This window comes from Loxodonta africana, chromosome 3 (assembly GCF_030014295.1).
Source record: "Loxodonta africana isolate mLoxAfr1 chromosome 3, mLoxAfr1.hap2, whole genome shotgun sequence".
NCBI lineage: Eukaryota > Metazoa > Chordata > Mammalia > Proboscidea > Elephantidae > Loxodonta > Loxodonta africana.
In genome coordinates this window covers 92629338-92650215 of record NC_087344.1, presented here as the reverse complement: position 1 = coordinate 92650215, position 20878 = coordinate 92629338, and the positions used below count along the sequence as shown (strand labels likewise).

Genomic DNA, 20878 nt, shown 5'->3' with positions numbered 1-20878 from the left:
AGGTGACGCCCCCCTGCCCCGGAATAGCAAGGTTTCCCGTGGAGAAGCCGAGGGGCTAACTTGCCAGGACTGGCAAACCTTGGAAATTTGGGAGAAATAGCTCTTCCTCCTCTAGCCTAAGTCCTCCGTCCCCTCCTCCTGGCTCCCCAAAGCACGCCATGGGCTATTTTCGCGCGGCTCCACTTTGGGGTTTTCCAAAGTATTTTAATGATCTAGTAAAGGAACAGTCGCGCGCCTAGGGCGCCGGCTCGAGCCGCCCAGCTCTCAGCGTGGAGTCCCGGGCCCGGCGCTGGGAAGCTAGACTGGGCAAGAAGGAGGACCGTGGGCGGGGCGGGTGGGCTGGGGAGGGAAGCTGGGAGCAGAGCTGGAGTCGGCGAGGGGGTCGTGGTTGGAGCCTAGGGGGAGGGCGGCTCAGCGGGAGGGGGAGATAAGGGCTGGGCGGGCGCGGGCCGCGGCGGGGGGAGGCGAGGAGCAGATAAGGGAGAGGGACGTGGCAGGAGAGAGCTAGCGGAGCTCGGCTCGGGGGTCCGAGCCCCCTCCCCTCCGACACTGCCGCAGCGCCCCCCTCCCCAGTGGTCCACGCCGCGGGGAGCGCTGGTCAAATCCCCCTCCTCGCTGGGGCCCGGACACCAGAGCGCCCCCTCCCGACCCGTGCCCTCTACACACATCTACGGAAAAGGGAGGCTTGCGCCCCTGGACTCCCCAAATTCGCCCGCGGGAGCAGCGGCAGCGGCTCCGTAGAGGCGGCCGCAGCGGGGACTGCCGCTGCCGGGCGCTGACAGGGCGTCCCTCCCGGGCGGTCCCGGGCCCGCCCCCGCGCGCGCCGATTGGCCGCGGCGGCCATCCATCGCGGGACGTTGACGCCCGCCTCGCTCCCTCGCCCGGGTAGCCACGTTCGGTTGAGCTCCAAGTAGATCAGCGGCAGCGGCGGCGGCAGCGGTGCCGGAGGCGCAGAGGGCGGCGCAGGCGGAGCCGGGCGGGCGCGCGAGCGAGCGGGCAGCCAGGCGGGCGGGCGCGCAGCGGCGGCGGCGGCGGCAGCCCCAGGCCGAGCCGGCGCGGGAGGAGTTCCAGGGCGATGGGGCCGCGGCCGGGGCTGACGCTTTGACAGCTGGAAAGAGCGCGGAGCCAGCGCCTGGGGGGGAGGGAGGGGAGCGCGGCGAGGAGAGCGCGAGCGAGCGAGCGAGCGCCGGGGAGGGGGCCGGGAGCTAGGGTGCAGCTCGGGATCAGCCGGAGCGGTAGCGGCGGCAGCAGCAAGGTTCGGCGCCTTCTTCTCTGCAAACCATGTTTGCCAAAGGGAAAGGCTCGGCGGTGCCCTCGGACGGGCAGGCTCGGGAAAAGTAAGCCGTATTTTCCAAGTGTCGGCCGTGCCTTCACCGGGCTGCGGGCGGTGGGAGGCAGGTGGGCGGGCGGGCGGGGGTCTGGGACTGCTGCGTTCCGGGGCCCCCAGCGCCGCCTGTCTGGCTCCTTCCCCGAGGCCGAGGTAGGCGGCGTGGAAGACCCCATTGTTGGGAGCTGGCGGAGGTTAGGGCATCGGGGAAGGGGCGACGGGGGGCGCCGGCGGGGAGGGGGAACTTGCTGGCCGCAGGGCGGGCCGCGCGCGGGGCCCCGGGGTGAGGGGTGGGCGAGGTCCCGCGCGCCTCGGCGCCGGTCCCATCCCGGGCGCTCGGCGCAGTGGCCACACTTTGCCCACCGGGTGCGGGCAGGGGGCGCGTGGCTTCTGCAGCCCCGAAGGCTCCTTTTGTCCGCCCGCGGCGTGAGGAGTGCGTGCCGGGGCTTTGTTCGGGCGGGAGCGCTCTCCTTTTCTTGCCCTCGGCCTCACCGCCGGCCCTTCGCCCTCTGGGGCACCGGGCTGAGCAGGGACGGTGGCGTCAGTTTGGCCCTAGGCTTGGGGGACAATTGTTTCGGGGGGAGGTGGTGAAGGTGGTGCTTTGCTGCCCTCTCCAGAGCTCGCGGAGCGCCGGAGTTCAGAGCTAAGTCTCCTGGACCCCCAAAGCTGGGTGGAGGATGGTGACAAGGAGTAGGTAGAGAAAAGAAGGGCGGCTGGGGGTCGGGTGACTTGTGAGTTTGAGAGACCTAGGTGGGTTTAGTCTTGGTTGCCACTTAGGAGTTCAAGTTTGGGGGCTACTCTCCAGCCCCCACGGTTTGAGGAAGCGGGTCCCTTGTACTCGTCCCCCAACTGTTCAGACCCCGCTACCCCAGGCAGTGCTGAACTGCCTGCCTCGAGTCGGGGCACAATGGGACAGCGGGGATAGGGCTCACAGCCGGGTGGCAGGGTCCGGGAGCCAGAGCCCGAGTGATCTGACGCCTTCTTTCTCTCTTCGCCCCCTGCCCACTTTCCAGGTTAGCTTTATACGTCTATGAATATTTACTGCACGTAGGAGCACAGAAATCTGCACAGACCTTCTTGTCGGAGGTGAGTGGAACTCCCCCCAGCATCCAGTTTCTTGACACACCCCCTCCCCACTATTCTTAGAGCCTTTGTTTTCAGGAGCAGCCACTGTGGCCACCATTTTGAATTTTTATCACCTTTTGGCATTTATTGTTAGTTGGTCTTCACAGCCTTTTGGCTCTAGGAAGCCCCCAGCCCACTCCTCCTCTCTGCTCCTCTAAACTGCCTTTGCTCTCCTTTCCAGATTCGATGGGAAAAAAACATCACGTTGGGAGAACCGCCAGGGTTTTTGCACTCATGGTGGTGGTAAGTTTGTGTGATAGTTTTGTCTGTGTTTGTTTTGTTCTAAGGCTTGGGTCTCAGGGAACAAAGACAGAAGGCTAGAAGCAGGCCCTACATCTCTTAACCCTCAGCTGTGCACAGTGCAGAGTGCTCAGGTCAGGATTGGTGGAGGAGGAAAAAGGGGAGAAGAGCCTAGTGTCTAAAGTTTTCGCCTCCTTTCATTTCTTCACTTCTTGAAAACTGACTACGTTGTGATTGGTGTTGGGGAGCAACTCCTTACTTTTCTGTCTCAGTTTGGGCCACTAGGCAGGGGGCTTGGAAAAACTTTGAAGGATTTTTGTCAATTTTGCATGCTATTTTAGTTAGGGTGGAGTGGAGTGGATACCAGGTCTGTTTTACAACTGGCCTGTCCGTTTTTCTTGTGTGAGCTCACAACTTTAAGAGAGAAAACAGCCTGGGGACCTTTTTAAGCACCCTGAAGAGAAGCAAGAAGGGTTGCCGCTTCCTTTAAGGATTCTGATTCAGATTGACTGGACCTTCCTTTCCCCTGTGAGCTCTTCTTCCCCTCCCCTGCCTCAAAGCATCCCTAAAGCCACAAGCCTTAACTGGTCAGAGTAGACCTTGCAGAGCACCTGTAGTTTGTAGTTAGGGGCTCCTTTTTCATTTGTGACTCTCTAATCAGGTCCCTGGGTCCTGTGGATGCCACCACAAGTCTAGTCTCAGTGTTGGGTTTGTGGCAGGCAGGAGAGGGCCCTGGGTCAGCTGAACTAGCTGCCATGGGTGTATGACCTGGGTAGTCGATGAGACCGACTGGTGGAGCCTTTGACATTCTTTTGAAAAGGAAAAGAAAGAGTGGCTTTTGAAATTTCGGTAGAGTTCCGGAAAACGGAGTGTCACGTCTTTGGGATCTTAGCACTTTTACCTGACTGCCAGCTCAGGTTACTGTTTCAAGTCTGTGAACAGCAGGAGGATGAAGTGTCTATTCTAACTTGTACAGCGAAAATGAGTTTTTAATTATTTCTGCCATCCTCTGAACAGCCAATGTTGGGGGTGTGTGGTATGGTGTAAGGATTTTACCTGTATGAGTGGGTGATAGGTTTTCACACGTGTTTTGCTTTTTTTGGAGAGGAGTGTGTGGATGAAGTTGGGGGTCTGATGATTATGGTCCTCAGAGAAAATTAGGAGTAAATGTTGCTTAGAAGGGGCTGGGGAGTTTGTAGTATTAACACTTTTTTTGTGTGGAGGAGTTCATGAAACGTATACAGCTTCAGAAGACAGAAAGGGTTGTCTTTTAGCCTTCCTCTCCAGAGTCCTGGATTTTCCTGTTATATATGTAATCCCCTGGGATTTCTCTATCCTTGTCTTGGCCCCAGGTATGGAGAAAGTCTGTTGTGCTGGGCTCAGGCAGCAGTGGCTCTGAGTGGCTGTTACTGCTGTGGTCCTGTTGGTTAGAAGTTGCCTCATGCTTTTAACGCTGAGCAAATGACTGCTGCTTGCTGGAGAGGGAGGAAGCAGTGGAGCTGGTAGGGAGAGGGCAGGCTGCATTATTCCCACACCTTGAGTCAGAGGCTTGCCTGATGATTAGCGGAGCTGGCAGTTGAGATGATTTCTTCTGTGCTGATCATGATGGGACCAGGAGCACTGGACTGTAAGTCAGACCTTGGTTCTGGTTCCGGGTTTACTGATCATGTCAAGCCAATTCATCTCCCTGGACCTTAGGCTCCTGATCTGTAAAATGCAGGAGTTGGAGGAGACAATATCTAAGGTCCCTTGTTAATACCAATGACTACCCCGTGTTTGTGCAGGGCTTTACTGGTTGACAGAGGACTTGGATGTCTGTTCTCCTTTAATACACAGTGTTGGAGTGACCGTACAGAATTGTGGAGGGGGACTGGACAGGGATTTCTAGGCCAGCTCTCCCCCTCCCACTCTTGACTGGTCAAGGTTTGTCTGAGGAGGGCTCTATTTCAATGTCAAAGATTATCCAAAACCTGTCCTATGGCTGATTGGTACTCCTTCTTGGATGGATGGGGGAAGGAGTGGTTTTTGCATGAGAGTACTCTGTGGGAGGGTTTGGGCGGGAGTGAGGGTGATATGGGAGGGGTGGGGTGTGGGCTCTGGGATTTTTTTTTTTAGGTTCCTTTTAAGGAGCCCTGGTGACACAATGGTTAAAAGCGCTCTGCTGCTAACCAAAAGGTCAGTGGTTCGAGCCCACCAGCTGCTCCATGGCAGAAAGATGTGGCAGCTTGCTTTCATAAAGATTTACAGCCTTGGAAATCCTTTGGGGCAGTTCCCTTGTGTCGTATAGGGTGTCTGTGAGTTGGAATTAACTCGACAGCAGTGGGTAGTAAGGTAAGTTCTTTTTATTGCCAGAGTCATCCAGAATGTTGTGCATATGAATCACGTTCTGATTTTGATAATTGAACCTTTTTATGATATGCAGCCATTTTGGTTTGGGTGGTAAAAGGAACACAGATCAGACAGGCATGGATTTTTATCCAGATCCGTACCTGTCTGGGTAACTACGAGTGGATTTTATTAAGCTCTCTGAGCTTTAGTTGACCCACGTGTAAAGTGGGGGATAAAATCACCTACCTTATGGTACTCCAGTACCAAAACCTATTGCCCTGTAGGTGATTCCAACTCTTAGCAAGCTTAAAGGACAGAGTAGATCTGCTGCAGAGGGTTTTTAAGGCTGTCATCTTTATGGAAGTAGACTGCCTTGTCTTTCTCCTGTGGAGCAGCTGGTGAGTTTTAACTGCCGACCTTTTGGTTAGGAGCCGTGTGCTTAACTACTGCACCACCAGGGCTTCTTGCAGCACTTTGGCAGTCACAAGTAAATCATGGGTGCAGGGCATTTAGTGCATAATAGGTGCTTGGTAGATGGGACCTATTACTCTTATTACAAATGGCTGGCTTGCCAGAAGAGGTTGGATTGGTTTTGTTTTATTTGCCCAGTGAAGGCTGGTAAGGTGGGATGGAGCCTTTGGAGACCTCAGTACTGTTAGCACTGTGCACTGTGCATTTGCTGTTGGGCACACAAGCAATAATTAGTAACTTGATCTTATTTTATTTTTTGACTTGCAGCGTATTTTGGGACCTTTACTGTGCAGCTCCTGAAAGGCGAGATACTTGTGAACATTCAAGTGAAGCAAAAGCCTTTCATGATTACGTGAGTAACAAATTTTTAATCTTGGCAATAATTACAGGGTTGGATAGCTCTAACTTCTTTAGTACCAAAAGTAAACACACAGCCAGTTGGCAGTGGTCTTCATTTTTTTCCTTGTCTTTGTTTCTATCCTCCTGCCCACCTCCCCTGCCCTTGCCACCATTGCCCTCCTCCAGCAGGGTTCTAACTTGGTGAACTGTATTTCATAAGTTGTAATTATGCTAAAGAGCTCAGATATCTGTCTGGAGGATTGTAATGGCATTGTGCAGGCCTTGAAACCCTGTGAGTTTTATGTTAAGAGTGGACAGTTAGGTGAGGTGACATGGGGCCTCTTTGATGTTGGTTTGTTAAAGAAAAAAAATGTCTACAACCAAAAGAAAAAAGCGAATATGAAACTTGTATTTGGAAGTAGAAAGGATAGTGGAGTGAAAATGCGGTGAAGTGGACTCTATTCTACTTTCTGAGAGGACCAATCTTTCAAATTATGTTTTGTCAGGGAACATGTATGTGTATAGGAGGGAGGGGGTGCTCGTGTTGTGCCCACCAAGACACTACACTTTGAGATCCCTGACTGGTCCATAATCTTATGCCCAAAATATTCTTGTGAAGATGGTTAATTTCATCAGATTATCGTGCTTTCTGTCTTATCTTTCACAGTCTGTCTTGATGAGTTTTTTAATATTGTTAAGCGATTTTAAGAGGGATGTTTGTTTTTTATTATCCCATTTCCCACAGTAGGTCCACTCCCCCTCCTACACTCCCCCCCGCAAAAAAGAAAAGAAAAATTGGACTCCAGTTTTGTCTAGCTGGGGGTTGCAGTCAGACTTGATGAGCTGACAAAACAGGTTAGGATCTGTCTGGGAGAGATGGATGGGGATGTGTCTGAGGGTTTTCCATGGCTCTGTCCATGTCCTTGCTTCCTGTTGGCCCTGTACGTGGTTAAATGTGTGTATGTCCTCATGCACGTAGGAGGTGATCTATTTGGTCTTATTCTCTGCGTGAGGTGGGTAGGGATGAACTCATGCTCTAGGCGTGGAAGTTGGTTACTTGAATGTTATCAGGTCCAACCCACTCGGCCAGGTCATCTGTGTCCCCTGCATGCAGAGCTTGGAACTAGCTGAAGAGTCCAGAACCCATCTGGTTTAGTTTCACAAGTGGTCACATCCCATTACCATGAATAGCTTCATGGTGAAAGTTACTCCTGTAATACGAAGAATTAGAGACTTAGCTGGAGGCTCACTGGTTTTGAGAATATTCAGTGTGATGAAAGTTTGCTATGACTGAACAGTTGAATGCCCTGAGAATGGAATTCTGAGGAAATTGACCAGCTCTTGTGCTGTCTCCAGGATTGAAAAGGAGAAGCTGGTGAATGATATTATAGCCTGGTAAACTTTTAATAGTAGAAGGCAGAGGTGACTGGTTTACTTGTGATGTGGTTCTTCTGGGAACATCCCGTGGAACTAACTGATGGTGATGATCATAGGGTTTCCTGAACTAGAGGTTGGGGGAGGTTAAGAGGTATATTAGCCCAATAAAAATAATTTGTTAGTATGATTTTCCTACCTATTAAAAAACCGTTTCTTTTTTTACATCTATAAACAGACAGTTCTTGTGTAACTAGTCCTTTACTACTATGCAAATGTTTAATTTTAGAGGAGTGGGATGAGCGGACATGTCTTTTTCAAGTAAATCTCTTGATACAGAACATCTGCTAACGTTCCCAAGGTTAACAGAGCTTGGTACTCTAGTAAATAATGTGAGACTTCTTTTGACAATTCATGGTTTGGTCTGCCATCTTGCAACGATATCCAAAAAACCGAACCTGTTGCCATTGAGTCGATTCCGATTCATAGCACCCCTGTAGGACAGAGTCGAACTGCCTCATAGGGTTTCCAGGGAGCGGCTGATAGATTCAAACTGTGGACCATTTGGTTAGTAGCCACGCTCTTAACCACTACTCTGCCACCAGGGCTCTTGAAATGACGTGGTGGCAGTGAAAGTTTATACATGGATTTGGTTCAGTAATTTGTTAAGGAATGGCAGTAGAATTGTATAGAGATTGCTGAGGTTGGTATTGGCATTTAGAAGATGCTACCAAGAGATGATGAGGTCACACCATGAGCCTAGGTTCAAAGGTTTGAGGACCCAAGCCTTCTTTCCTGGGTTGAGATTTCCTTGGTGTTGTGTGGCTTGAGGGTGAGGTCATGTGGGAGGAGGGTTGGACTGATAAATGGGGTGAGAAAGAGTTTAAGGGGAGTTAAGAAGTCGGAGGGGTGGTAGCAGAGAAGCAACTGGAAAATTAGGGAATACCTTCCCTGGGAAAAGGAGCCACCTTTTCTCTTTGTCTTTAAATTTTCATCTGTTTTCTCTGTTCCCACAGTTAGCCCTAATTTCTTCTCAATAAAATTAATACAGTGGCCTCTGCCTGGTCTCCCTTCCTCTTGCCTGGAATGCTTGTTGTTATTATTAGGTGCCGTCGAGTCAGTTCTGACTCACAGCGACCCTGTGCACAACAGAACGAAACACGGCCCGGTCCTGTGCCATCCTCACAGCATCGTTGTTATGCTTGAGCTCATTGTTGCAGCCACTGTGTCAGTCCACCTGGTTGGGGGCCTTCCTCTTTTCCGCTGACCCTGTACTCTGCCAAGCATGATGTCCTTCTCCAGGGACTGATCCCTCCTGACAACATGTCTAAAGTATGTAAGACGCAATCTTGCCATCCTTGCCTCTAAGGAGCATTCTTGCCCCAGTTCGTCCAAGACAGATTTGTTCGTTCTTTTGGCAGTCCATGGCATATTCAACATTCTTCGCCAACACCACAATTCAAAGGCGTCAACTCTTCTTCGGTCTTCCTTATTCATTGTCTAGCTTTCACATGCATATGATGTGATTGAAAACACAAGGGCTTGGGTCAGGCACACCTTAGTCTTCAGGGTGACATCTTTGCTCTTCAACACTTTGAAGAGGTTCCTTGCAGCAGATTTGCCCAATGCAACGCGTGTTTTGATTTCTTGACTGCTGCTTCCATCGCTGTTGATTGTGGATCCAAGCAAAATGAAATCTTTGACAACTTCAATCTTTTTTTTCCATTTATCATAATGTTGCTCATTGGTCCAGTTGTGAGGAATGCATTAATCTCTTATTCATTCGGATTCTATAGTTTTCTGCATGCTGTAATTGCTGCTTCATCCCAGCGTCTATAAAAACCACTATAGAAAGCATCCGTTGGAGGCTTTCCATGTGCCAGGCCACTGTGTCAAGCTCAGTAGGTTCAGTACCTCATATCCTCCATCGTTTATTCTTGCTGTGAGAGTAGGCACATTGTTAACTCCATTTTGCAGATGAAGAAACTGAGGCACAGAGAGGTTAATTCACAGCTGGTGAGTGGTAGAGTTACGATCTAAACACAAGTCATGAGTGACTTCAGAATTGAGCTCCTAACACCACTGTGACTCAGCCCCAGAGGTCCATGGCAAGTATCCTTTGTTTGTACCTATACTGACTTCTCATTTAAATCTGTCTTTCCTAGCTACCCCAACCTCAGCTTATTAATTTTTTCCATGGCAGAGGCCATGCGCTATTCATCTCTGTAGCTCCCACAATACCTTGCACATAGTAGGGACTTACACTAATCAAATGAAGGAGTTGAGGAACTATGGGTAGGAAAAAATAGGTAATTTGGGGCCCATGAGTAACCTGGGCAGGAACAGTGAGTGGAATTTTGGAAGATGCTGTTTTGGTGACTTAATTTTTGCTGGGCAATCTTGAGCAAGGTGACTTTAATGTGGCATAACTAGTTGCCTTGGGGTCTCTGGGTGGCGCAGATGGTTAAGCACTTTTGCCTGCTAGCTGAAAGGTTTAACAGTTGAGTGCTTAACCACTGTACCACCAGGGCTTCTTCTCAGAAAACAAAATGGAATGTAAATAAAAAATGTGCATTAACTGGCCTTCTGTTTTCTATCAAGGAGATTCAAAGCTTCTCCAGGGTATGTATCCCAGGTGCCAGACATGGGCCCTTGGCAGGTAGTAAGTGCTGACAAGGGTGCCGGGGAGTGGGGGTCCCTTGACTCCTGTGGGATTTAGAAGGACCTCCAATGGCAGAGCCTGTCTTCACCTCTCTTAGAGGACAATTCTGTGATCTGGTACCTCTTCACATTTCCCCGGTAGCTGGGTCAGGTGATCTCAAAGGCCCTCCCAGGTCAAGACCTGGGTTGTGGGGCCCTGGAATTGAGCCAGGTGACTCAGTGGGAAGGGGGAAGGGTTAATTTTCTTTGAATTGGTGAGTTTTTATTTGAGTCATAGTCTATTTTCCCCCCTCACACGTGGCAACTTCAGTGTTCTTGGCTCATTGTTCATAAGCCCCAGAGCCCAGCTGCCGACCACATATAACGTGGAAAATTGGGGGGATTCAGTACTGAGGGTGAACTTTTTTGAGAAATGGGTTTGCTTTACATCAGAAGGGCCCCTGCAGCCTTGGAAGAACCGCCTGTAGGGTCCCTGCTGGGGTTTTCCTTGCTGTTCTCCTCAGACCTTGGAAATGTTGACTAAAGCCCTTCCGAGTCCCATTGGAGGTCTCTTTGGGTTCTATTAGACCCTGTAGTCTGGGGCCTGGCCTTTGAATATAGGTACTCCCAACTGGATGAGCGCTGACCCTTCCTTCTAGGAGGAATAAATGACTTATTTAAGATTTGATGTCACCAATGCGTGTCTCCTATGTGGGTCCAGCAGTACCCAGGCCACCTTCCCCACTTTCATCTCCTCCAGGGTTTGTGGGGTTAATGGAAGTGTCTTTTGTGCCTTACTGAATTGCCGGCAATGCTTTCCCTCCTTGTGATAGCTAATTTTGTGTTTTTCTTTTGGTCTCAGGAATGAGTGGAGTAGCTAAGGCCCTGAGGTGCCTTTGAGCCATAGGTGCTAGAGAAGGGTGATTGTTCCTTGCACTGCCCGTGTTCATTTACAGCTGCCCTGTGGCTCAGGTTTTGTTATTACTCCCATTTTACAGGTGAGGAAGCTGAGGCCTGAAGTTTAGATGCCTTGTCCAAGGGTACGTAGCCAGGAGTTGGTAGAGCTGGCTAGGCACTGTCATTTAGATTGTAGCTCTCAGCTTTTGGCACACTTGTTTGAGAAAGAATGTCTGTGAAACAGAGGGAGGGTATTTGCATTTGACCTGAAGTGTGCCTGGCACCTCGTTGGTGCGCCATATGTATTTAAGGAGGAAGTGAGTTTAGCAGAGAAATTATACTGAAGTCTCTGAGAGGTGAATGGCAGAATCATGGAGGAGGTGAGGCCTCAGGTCCGGGTAGGGAGTGTGTTATGGTGCAGTGGTGTGATAAAAGCTGTGGACCTACCTTCCAGAAAATGAATGTGCTCCCATAAAGGAGACTTTGTATATGATTTCTACTGCCCAAATCCCAAGCCCATCTGTGATCCCAGGTTGACTTGGGGAGTGTCATGAGCAGGGAGTCTAGTGACCTTGGTGAGTCTCGAGCCTCAGTGTCCCTGATCTGAGGATCTAAGGCCCCTTTCTGCTCCGCTGTTGTGAACCCTGACTCAACGGGCTGCCTCTCTTACCCCTGTGTTTTTACTCAGCAGGACTCTGCCCTCTCTCCCCCCGGCTGTGGGACTTTGTCTTTAGGAGGCTGGGTCAGAGTAGGAAAGTGCCACAGAGTCATGGGCATGGACATGAGCTGAGGTATTTGTGCCTGTGTGGCAGAGGCCCAGCGTCCTTGGTGGGTTTGAAATAGCAAAGTGATATTTGAGAGGGCTCTCCTTGGATGTGCTGAGTGAGGCAGGGAGTGTCCACAGCTGCCATCATTCTTTGGGGGAAATAGGAGACGAGAGGTGGCAGTATAGGCAGGTATAGGGGAGAGGGCCTGTAGTTGGACTCCAGTAGCTGAGGGTGTGCTCACTTTACGATAAGCCAGGCTAGCTATCTGCCCAGAGGTCCTGGCAAGTTCACAGTGTTGCCATTGGCTCTGACCCTTAGCACCCTTGTGTGGTAGATTAAAAAAAACAAAACATACACATAGTTGTTTTTCTCCCAGCATCCCTTAGAGCTCAGAACTTAGTGTTGGGTCCCGTCTTTGGGATCCCCCCCATTTTCTGCAGTTCCTCTTACCCCAGAAGCTGCCAGCCTCCTTTTTCGATAGCTAATTAAACACTAAATGAGTAACTGGAATTGCGTTTTGCCAGAAGCCGGGCCATGCGGCTACCTTAATGGGTTTCAAGTGGCGGCAAGACCCCAAATTGCAAATCCTTGCCCTTTATTTGAAGGCTGGGGGAGTGGTGGGAACCCAAACAAAGTTTTTGGCAGTGGTCACTCCATTTGAACTCCAAGACCAGCAGTGTGTACCAGTCTTTTGCATAATGCCATCTTTGTTAGCTAAGCATTTGCAAACTTGGACGAGAGTTCGCTCTGTGCCAGCCAACACTTGGAGGGTGCTGGGAGACACCCCACTCTCCCTGCAGTGTCATTTAGGTCCTTTTAATTTTCTAAGGAAGGCAGATTCTCTAGTGGGGACCTCAGGCCAAAGGTGCCATGACCCCTTCCCTTGACCTTCCTGCCTCTCTGCGTGTGTGTGTATGTTTGTGTGTGTGAGAGAGAGAGTCTTAAGAGGGAGAAGTGGAAGGGGGAGGTATGTGTGCTTGAGGGCCTGTCAGCCAAGATAACAGAAATGTTACACTAGCTATAGCCTTTACAGTGTCTGACAATTAAGCGTATTTAGAAAAATTAATCTTTTTTAGCTTGGTAATTCTGACCACAGCACAAGTGCACTGGGTGATTCACATAAACTTTTTTAATACGTTTTGCTTGGAACATACGGCAAACAGACAATCATGAGCGTTTTTGATTCACAGAGTAATGGAGTTTTCTGTAGCCTTCATGAGATGAGTTTTGGGAATGTTTATGCTTTTCTTTTCCTGGGTCTTGGAGGCTCAGAATTTTGAAGGGCCTGGCTTCTGACTGGTGGCTTAAATGTGCACCTGCGCTCCAGTCCACTGCCTGGGGGCATTTGCAGATTCTCAGTTTCCCCATCTGTAAAATGGGGAAATGGTGATTCCTTTGTGTGGTTGTTGTAAAGGACGAATATGAGGTATGTGAGAGAATTGGCTGTGTGTGGCTGGTGTCCGGGGAATTTGTTTCTTTTCTCGTTACAGCCCTAAAGTTTAAAAAAAAAAAAAAAAACCACCAAAAAAACCTCTTAATATGGTGGAGAGATAGCACCCCATTCTTCTGGGACAGGAAATTGAACCTAGGGAGAGGGAACTGGAAACTTGAATTTCCCAGTGTTGCCCCACTGAGCCTTTTCTCTAACCACTCCCTCGCCATGACCCTGATCTCCCTGCTGACAGGGGCAGAGCTGGCAGTCCTGCCACAGACTGGGCCTGATAAATGCTCCCTGAGATGTCTGCACCCCTTATCTGTATCAGACAGTGGTCCTGTCCTGCTCGGTGCGGCTGCTGCAAAGCTGAATGGTGTGGCCCAAGGGCCTGCAGCTTGACATCAGCAGAGATCTGTATTTAAATTTAGGTTCTACATCGCTTGTTAACTGTGGAGCCTTCACTTTTCACGGTCTGTTCTCTTGGCTTTCTAATAGGTCCAAGGGTTGTCCTTGGCTTTGGCCATCGGGGGTGGACATAAGAAAGGACTTTCTATAAAGATATCTAGGAAGAGTTGGTTGTGCTGTGAAGTGCTGTGTCAGAGTTCTTAGGGATGGGCAGGGTTGGAAGCCCCTCGGCCAGGGTTTTGTTAGTGTCCTGACGTGGTGTTTTGATTGAACAAGGGAGCGCCACAAGGAGCCTTAAGAAGGGGAGCTTGTGAAGGGGGTCATGTTGGCCATTGCTGGTCTGGGGGGACCATTCTAGACATCAGCTTCTTTCTTGGACTTAATTGGAGTGAGCCAGATCCTTGTTTAGCCACCCCCAGACCAGGAAGAGGACACTGGAGTTTAAGAGCATTGATTCAGGCCAGGTTCCTGAGTGTCTGCTCTGCTCACTGTCTAGTTGAAGAGAGCCCAGGACGTGGTAAGTGCCTGGAAAGTGTCGTGTAGGAGGATCTTGTTTATCCAGGAGACCTGGATGCACAGAGTCAGGGTAGGAGGGCAGCATGTAAACACTCAGAGGGTGCCAGGACTCACCCAGCTCTCCCTGCAGTGTCCCTTAGGTCCTTTTAATTTCCTAAGAGAGGTGGAGTCTCTAGTGGGGACCTTAGGCCAAAGGTACCTTGATCCCTTGACACTTGTGTTGCAGGTTGGGTATGTATTTAACACATATGCGGATATCAAGATTGCAGGTGTGGGAACTGGAGATCATCTAGTCCTCTCATGTAGGTAAACTGAGGCCCAGGGAGGAAAGATGCCCTGCTCAAGGTCACCAGGTCCAGGACTCTTTCCCTTCCCTTGTGCTGCCTGACTGTACTTTAAAGCTGTGTGAACTTGGATGCCATAATTAACCTTTCTGTGCCTCAGTTTCCTCAGGTGGATAAAGCGGGTAATAAAGTATACCTACTTTCTAAGGATGGGGGCAGTGGTGGTTCAGTAATAGAATTCTTGCCTTCCAAGTGGAAGAGCTAAGTTTGATTCTTGTTCAATGTGCCTCAAGCTCAGCCATCACTTGTCCGTCGGGTGGATGTGTGTTGCTGTGGTGCAGGATGGGTTTCAGCAGAGCTTTCAAACTAAGACAGACTAGGAGGAAAGGCCTGGTGATCTGCTTCTGAAATCAGCCAGTGAAACCCTGTGGATGACAACAGTCTGATCTGCAGCTGGTCATGGGGGTGTGGCAGGACCGCGCAGGGTTTCGTTCTGTTGCACATGGGGTCGCCACGAGTTAGGGTCTGACTCGATGGCAGCTAACACCAAAAACAACCTCCTAAGGTGGTCGTGAGGATTAAATGAGCCTACACATGCACTAGTTCCTGGCACAGCGTAAGTGCCATAAATGTGTGCTCTCGTATTTATTATCTCACCCAGGCCTGGTGTAAATCCTGACTTTCTGATGGCCGGTGTTCACAGTGATTGGCCAAGGCGGGCAGCAGCAGAATGGCCTCGGTGTGAGGGGTTTGTGTAGTGTGTGAGTCATGAACCATCACCTGCTTGCCCACGTGTTGGTTATCTCTCTGGAAGCCTAGGTTTGAACCACCTTCCCTGAGTACCCCCGGGTGAGTAGGGGCAACTTATACAGCCCCTAAACCAGCCCAGTGCCTGTGAGGATTAAATGAGACGAGGCATGGGCGCGCCTGGCTGGCACCTGGCATGTGGTTTTTCAGCCACCATTTGTCTTCTCTCCTTCTAGGCACTTGCGTTATTCCGAGAGTCTGGAACGGGGCCCTCTCTCCAGCCCCTTCTCATTCTGCCCCCTGGTGTCTGCTTGGTACCACACCACCTGAGAGAAGGAGCTGATTTGCTCGCCTGCCATCCACCTTTCTGTAGGGCAAATTGTTGTTGGGTGCCGTTGAGTTAATTGTAACTTATGGCAACCACACATGACAGAGTAGAACTTCGCCATGGCTGCTAACTGAAAGATCAGCAGTTTGAATCCACCAGGCACTCCTTGGAAACCCTATGGGGCAGTTCTGCTCTGTCCTGTAGGGTCACTATGAGTTGAAACGGACTTGATGGCAACAGGTTTGGTTTTTTGGTTTAATCTTTACAAGAACAAATTGACAGGTCTTTTTCCTGCAGAGTAGTGTTCAAGCTATCAACCTTTTGGTTAGCAGCCGGACGCTTAACTGTTGTACCACCGGGGATACTAGCCTTGAATGTGGCTGCCTCTACCAAGCCCGCCGGGACCACCCCCACAGGAAGACATCCCTCTTCCCTCTTTATTGTCTAGAAACTCTGTGATAGCCTTATTCATTTACTTCTCTGTTCTGGAAGGAGAGCTGTTTGAGTCAAGGTCACCTCTCTTCTCTACCCCCTTCTAGATCGAAAGCTTTTTGAAGACAGGAACTTTATCTTCTTCACCCCCCCCACCGCCTTCTGGTATCTGCAGTCTTAGGGCGTATTGCAGTTTTGGATAAATCCTGGGGTTAGTGAGCAAGACTGTGATCCTTGAGAAGTGAGAAGCATTTGATCTCCGCCCAGGGATCAAGCGTGTCAAATACATGTTTTAATGGAGATGGGCAAATGGCACATGAGAAAGCAGTTTTGTAAACTGTGAGTTGTGACCCCTTAGCGCATTGTAAAATCAACTTAATGGGTCATGACTGGCAATTACAAAAAATGAAAACGTAAAAAAAACTATTATTTCTGTTTCAGTCATTTATGTATGTGTATAAGTGGATGCGTGTCCTGGGTTTGCAGTGTACGTTTTGCCTCGTTACGGGTCCCAGTCTAAAGTTTGAAAGTCCCTAGCCCAGAGAGAGCTGAGATTGATAACTTCAAGCAGTTGCTGAGTCTCAGCTTCCTCATCTGTAATGAGAAGGCAGTTGTTCTTTACGACTCAGAGTTGTTGGGAGAATTGTTTTCCAGCAAATCCCTCCCTCACTTCCGAATGGTGTCTGGTGGGCCCTTCATACTTCTGTCTGTGTTGTTCGCTGCCTTATTCTTAAGCTCATTAAATAATAGAAGGTGCTCAGTAAATACTCGTTGAACGCTGAATAAGCAATAGCTCCCATTTGAAGGAGCTTAACCAGGGCTGTTCATGCTCAGGGGTGGGCAGGGGACTGAGGGCCTGAGAAGGCAACGGGGACACTCTTTTCGGTAGCAGAATCCAGATGGCTTTCTAGGCAAGGCCCACAAAGTTTGCAACTCCTCCTGCCGTTTTGTGATTGAGGCAGGGTCCTTGCTCCCCTGTGGAGCGTGTTGTCCGAACATCTGCAGAGCTCAGGCGTGGGCCACAGTGAGAATTCTGAGAATAGGTCTAGGTCGCAGGGCATCCTGTCTGACCAAGGTTGGCCCAGCCTTCCAAATTCCCTGTCCCCTCCTAGTGACAGCTGTTTGCACAGCTCCTGAGGCAGGCTTTGTAACCCCTGCTCTTTGTGTGTTTGGGTGAAGCGCCTGACATTTCACTTCTGTTTCACAGTCCTCTGACCTTAAGAAGCACAGCTGCTCTCTGGGGCTACTGTCTGAGGCTTTGCTCTGATCCTTCTTTCCCAGTTACAAAACGCCTATTTGAGAGAGTCGGCTCTGGGGTGGCAGACTTACCCCACGTCAGGGATGCTAGGTCCAGCTCTGTGAGCTGTCAGGATGGACAAGGCATGGCTTTGCAGGTTGGATTGAAGTAGCACTCAGTTAATTAGCAGTTATTCTTGGGCCGCCTGTACGCTGCGCGGGTTGGTGGTAGCACTAAAGCAGTGTCATTAGAAAGCGTATAGAATTTGGATTTAGATGGCCAGAGTTCAAGTTCTGATTCTTTAAGGTGACCGTGGGTAAGTCATTTGGCTTCTCAGAGCCTGCCTTAGTTTTGTTTGTCTGTTACACAAGATAATGTGAAACACTGGATGCGTCAAGTCAGTTCCAACTTAGTGACTCTTATAAGACAGAGTAGAACTGCCCTCACAGAATTTCCAAAGAGCAGCTGATGGATTTGAACTGCTGACGTTTGACTCCCAATGTGAAATACCAAAAAACCAAGCCAGACCCACTGCTGTTAAGTCGATTCCGACTCATAGCGACCCTGTAGGACAGAGTAGAACTGCCCTGTAGGGTTTCCAAGGCTGTAAATCTTTAAGGAAGCAGGCTGCCATATCTTTCTTCTGTGGAGTGTCTGATGGACTCGAATTGTCACCCTTTCAGTTAGCAGTCAAGTGCTTTAACCACTGCACCACCAGGCCTTCTAATGTCAAATAAGGCCTGGCTTTTCTGCCTCTCCAGCTTTTTTGAAGTTAGACGAGAGCATATGAAAATGCTTTGTAAATCATGGTTCCTTTTCAAGACCATGATTTGAGACCAGATTTTGAACATGAGTTCTCAAAAACAACAACAAAATAACATTAGAAAACAAATCTTTTCAATAGTCAAATCATAGAATGTTTATCAAGAAGGACCATCTAATTTACAGATGGGGACACTGAGGCATGGAGTATGGTAGTGACATAGCAAGTCTGTGGTAAAACGGGCTCCCGAGCCTCCTGGGAGGCCCTTACTTTAGAATACTTCCACCTCAAGAGGTTGGAGCCTGTGTGTGTCCCTGCCATCCCTTAGGAGTTTTGCTGAGTTTACTTTGGGGGCTGCCATGGGCTTCCCATGGCTTCTGCCATCCAGGCTGGGCTGAGGGAACAGATGGCCCAGTGGGCAGGCCTGGTGTCGGGCATGTATAGGCTGCCGCTCTTTTCTCCTTGTGTCTTAGAAGACTTCCAGTAGAAAATGTTTCTCTCTCTCTGGAGGCCCATCCTCTTGGCAGTGCTGCCCTGCCTACGCCCTCCAGGTCCTACCCCGCCAGCCTGCTTGTGTTAGACGGGGCAGTTCTGGCCTGGAGCTGTGGTCGCAGGTTTCTCTGTGGATCTTCTGAGCTGGTAAACCGCTTCAGAAAGGGGATTTTACAGCATGACAGGGAATTTCAGCCACCACGTTATCTCCGAATTGGCCAATTGATGGTTTCAGCAGAGCATTTCAGCATCGGGGAAGCCAATACAATTTGAGTTAGTTGTGATGGCTGCCACTTTAAATACCACAGTGAATTTCTGTCAGTGAGCTAATGCGTGGAATAGGGAATTGCAGAAAACTGGATCACCAGAGTGCGTTAGTTGATTCTGACCCCAGGCTACAGAAAATGAACTTAAATGTAGTTGATTGGTGCTACATGGGAGCCCTGGTGGTGCAGTGGTTAAGCATTTGGCTGCTAATCGAAAGGTTGGCAGTTCAAGCCCCCCAGCTGCTCTGTGGGAGAAAGATGCGGCAGTCTGCTTCCATAAAAATTAAAGCCTTGGAAACCCTATGGGGCAGTTCTACTCTGTTCTATAGGGTTGCTGTGAGTTGTAATTGACTCCATGGCAATAGGCTTTGGTTTTGTGTGTGTGTGTGTGTGTATGTGTGTCACGACATATTTTCTTTGGCATTATTTTGCTAGCAGTGTCTTCATCAAAGGAAACTTGAAGAGAAGGAGACTCGGTCAAAAAACAATGTTTAATTCTGGCCCTCATGATTTTGGAGAGTGATTATCATCTGTGGCAGGTTGAGCTGTCGGGAGTCAAGGCAGTGGTTTCAGTGAGGGATAAATTACAAAATTACAGTATTATGTTGTTGTTGTTACATACTGTCGAGTCGGTTCTGACTCAAGACGACTCTATGTACAACAGAACAAAACACTGCCCAATCCTGCACCATCCTCACAATCGTTATGAGCCCATTGTTGCAGCCACTGTGTCAGTCTGTCTCGTTGAGTGTCTTCCTGTTTTTCACTGACTCTGTCCTTTACCAGGCAAGATGTCCTTCTCCAGGGACTGATCCCTCCTAAAAATACGTCCAAAGTATGCGGGATGAAGTCTCACCATCCTTGCTTCTAATGAGCATTCTGGCTGTTGGCCTTATGGTTTAATAATAATCATTAATCCTTTGTTGAGTTAAGGAAACTAGTGTGGATAGAGCACTTACTGTATATTAAGATTTTTTTAAAAAGCTTCCTTATTCTGTTTTTACCTCTTTTGGGCAATGTAGGGGACAAGACATGGTCCCATTTCAGAAATGAAGATCTGATGAAAATAGTGCACAATTATTGAGTGTTAACTGTTGCCTGCACTGTTCTAAGTGCTTTATGTTTTATTTCATGTAGTACTCAAAATAGCAGCCCTATAGGTTGAGTTCACTTTTTATTCTATTTTACAGATAAGGAAACTGAGACACTAGAGGGATTCAGTAATGCGCAACTTAAGCTTAACCAGTTTAATCAGTTGCTGTCGATTCTGACTCACGGCGACCCCATGTGTGCCAGTAGAATTGTGATTCATGGGGTTTTCAATGGCTGATTTTTTCAGAAGTAGATTTCCAGACCTTTCTTCTGAGGTGCCTCTGGGGGAACTCAAACCTCCAATCTTCCAGTTAGCAGCTGAGGACGTTGACCACTTGCATACCCAGGGACACCAACTTAAACTTAGATCTGCCTTTTTCCAAGGTACTCTTCACGATCATACCATAGTGCCTTTCTAAGAATTAATACCTGGTTAATTGATGACTCCTTGTCCAGCCTGAGGTTGGCAGGACTAGATAGGAATGGGATGTGAGGGAGATAAGCCAGCTGAAGCCCTGCCTGTGGGTCATATGGTTCCTTACTAGTACTGTTCCTCTCCACGGGTGGAGGGACTAGGCTGGCTTTTAATGACCTCGCTCAGGAAGAAGACATCTCACTTTGGGCCTATATGCCTCAAAGAAAAGTTTTCCTATCTCTTCACTTAACAAGGCCCTCTTGTACTAATCTCCTACCACCCACCCCCTGTGAACTCCATGCATGAAAATATTTTATTTGCACGTAGATAGCATGCATTGAGTCATCATGAATTTTCATTAAGAAAAACAAAAAACAAGAACTATGTATTTATAGTTGCTGACTAGAGCTTCTGATCAGCCAAGTTGGTAGAATTCTAGTCAACAGAAACCATTAGGAATTTTGGTTCCCTTTCACTTGAGGCAAATCGGATTCTTGTTAAGCTTAAAAAATATTGTCAGTGCCTCAAGAGTCCCTAGTAAAGTTTTTGAGACCTGTTAGAATCATTAGACTGGGAACTGCTGACTTATATCTGTGTTTTCCCCACCCACCTAGCAGTGTAGGTGACTCCTTCTGACTTTGCTTAGGGATGACCTCTGTGGAGAGCAGAGCCCTGGTGGCGCAGTGGTTAAGAGCTCGGTGGCTAACCAAAAGGTTGGCGGTTCAAATCCACTAGTTGCTCCTTGGAAACCCTACGGGGCAGTTCTACTCTGCCCTGTAGAGTGGCTATGAGTCGGAGTTGATTCAACGGCAACAGGTTTGGTTTGGTTTTCCATGGAGGGAAGTCCCGCACATGTCTCCCTGGGAGTCAGAAGGTCAGAACACAGAGGTCTCTTTCAGGACCTTTGAGCCCCTCTCTAGGTCACTCGCTGCCCCCGCCTCCACTTCCCAGGCAGTTC

The 20878-nt window shown here is 49.3% G+C and overlaps 1 protein-coding gene across 7 annotated transcripts in view; it reads left to right on the top strand.

Annotated features, from left to right (window-relative positions):
• Window positions 1-1161: 1161 nt before the first annotated feature.
• Window positions 1162-20878, top strand: part of SSBP3 (single stranded DNA binding protein 3) — a 180045-nt gene continuing 160328 nt past the window's right edge. For 2 of the 7 annotated variants that reach the window (XM_064282013.1, XM_064282008.1), the window contains exons 1-4: window positions 1165-1337; window positions 2341-2413; window positions 2634-2695; window positions 5759-5843. In XM_064282013.1, the coding sequence (XP_064138083.1) occupies window positions 1282-1337; window positions 2341-2413; window positions 2634-2695; window positions 5759-5843 (276 nt within the window). In that variant the 5' untranslated portion in view covers window positions 1165-1281. Of the gene's footprint in view, window positions 1338-2340; window positions 2414-2633; window positions 2696-5758; window positions 5844-20878 lie in introns of all 7 variants that reach the window. The other 5 variants (XM_064282010.1, XM_064282009.1, XM_064282011.1 and 2 more) reach the window with 4 other exon arrangements.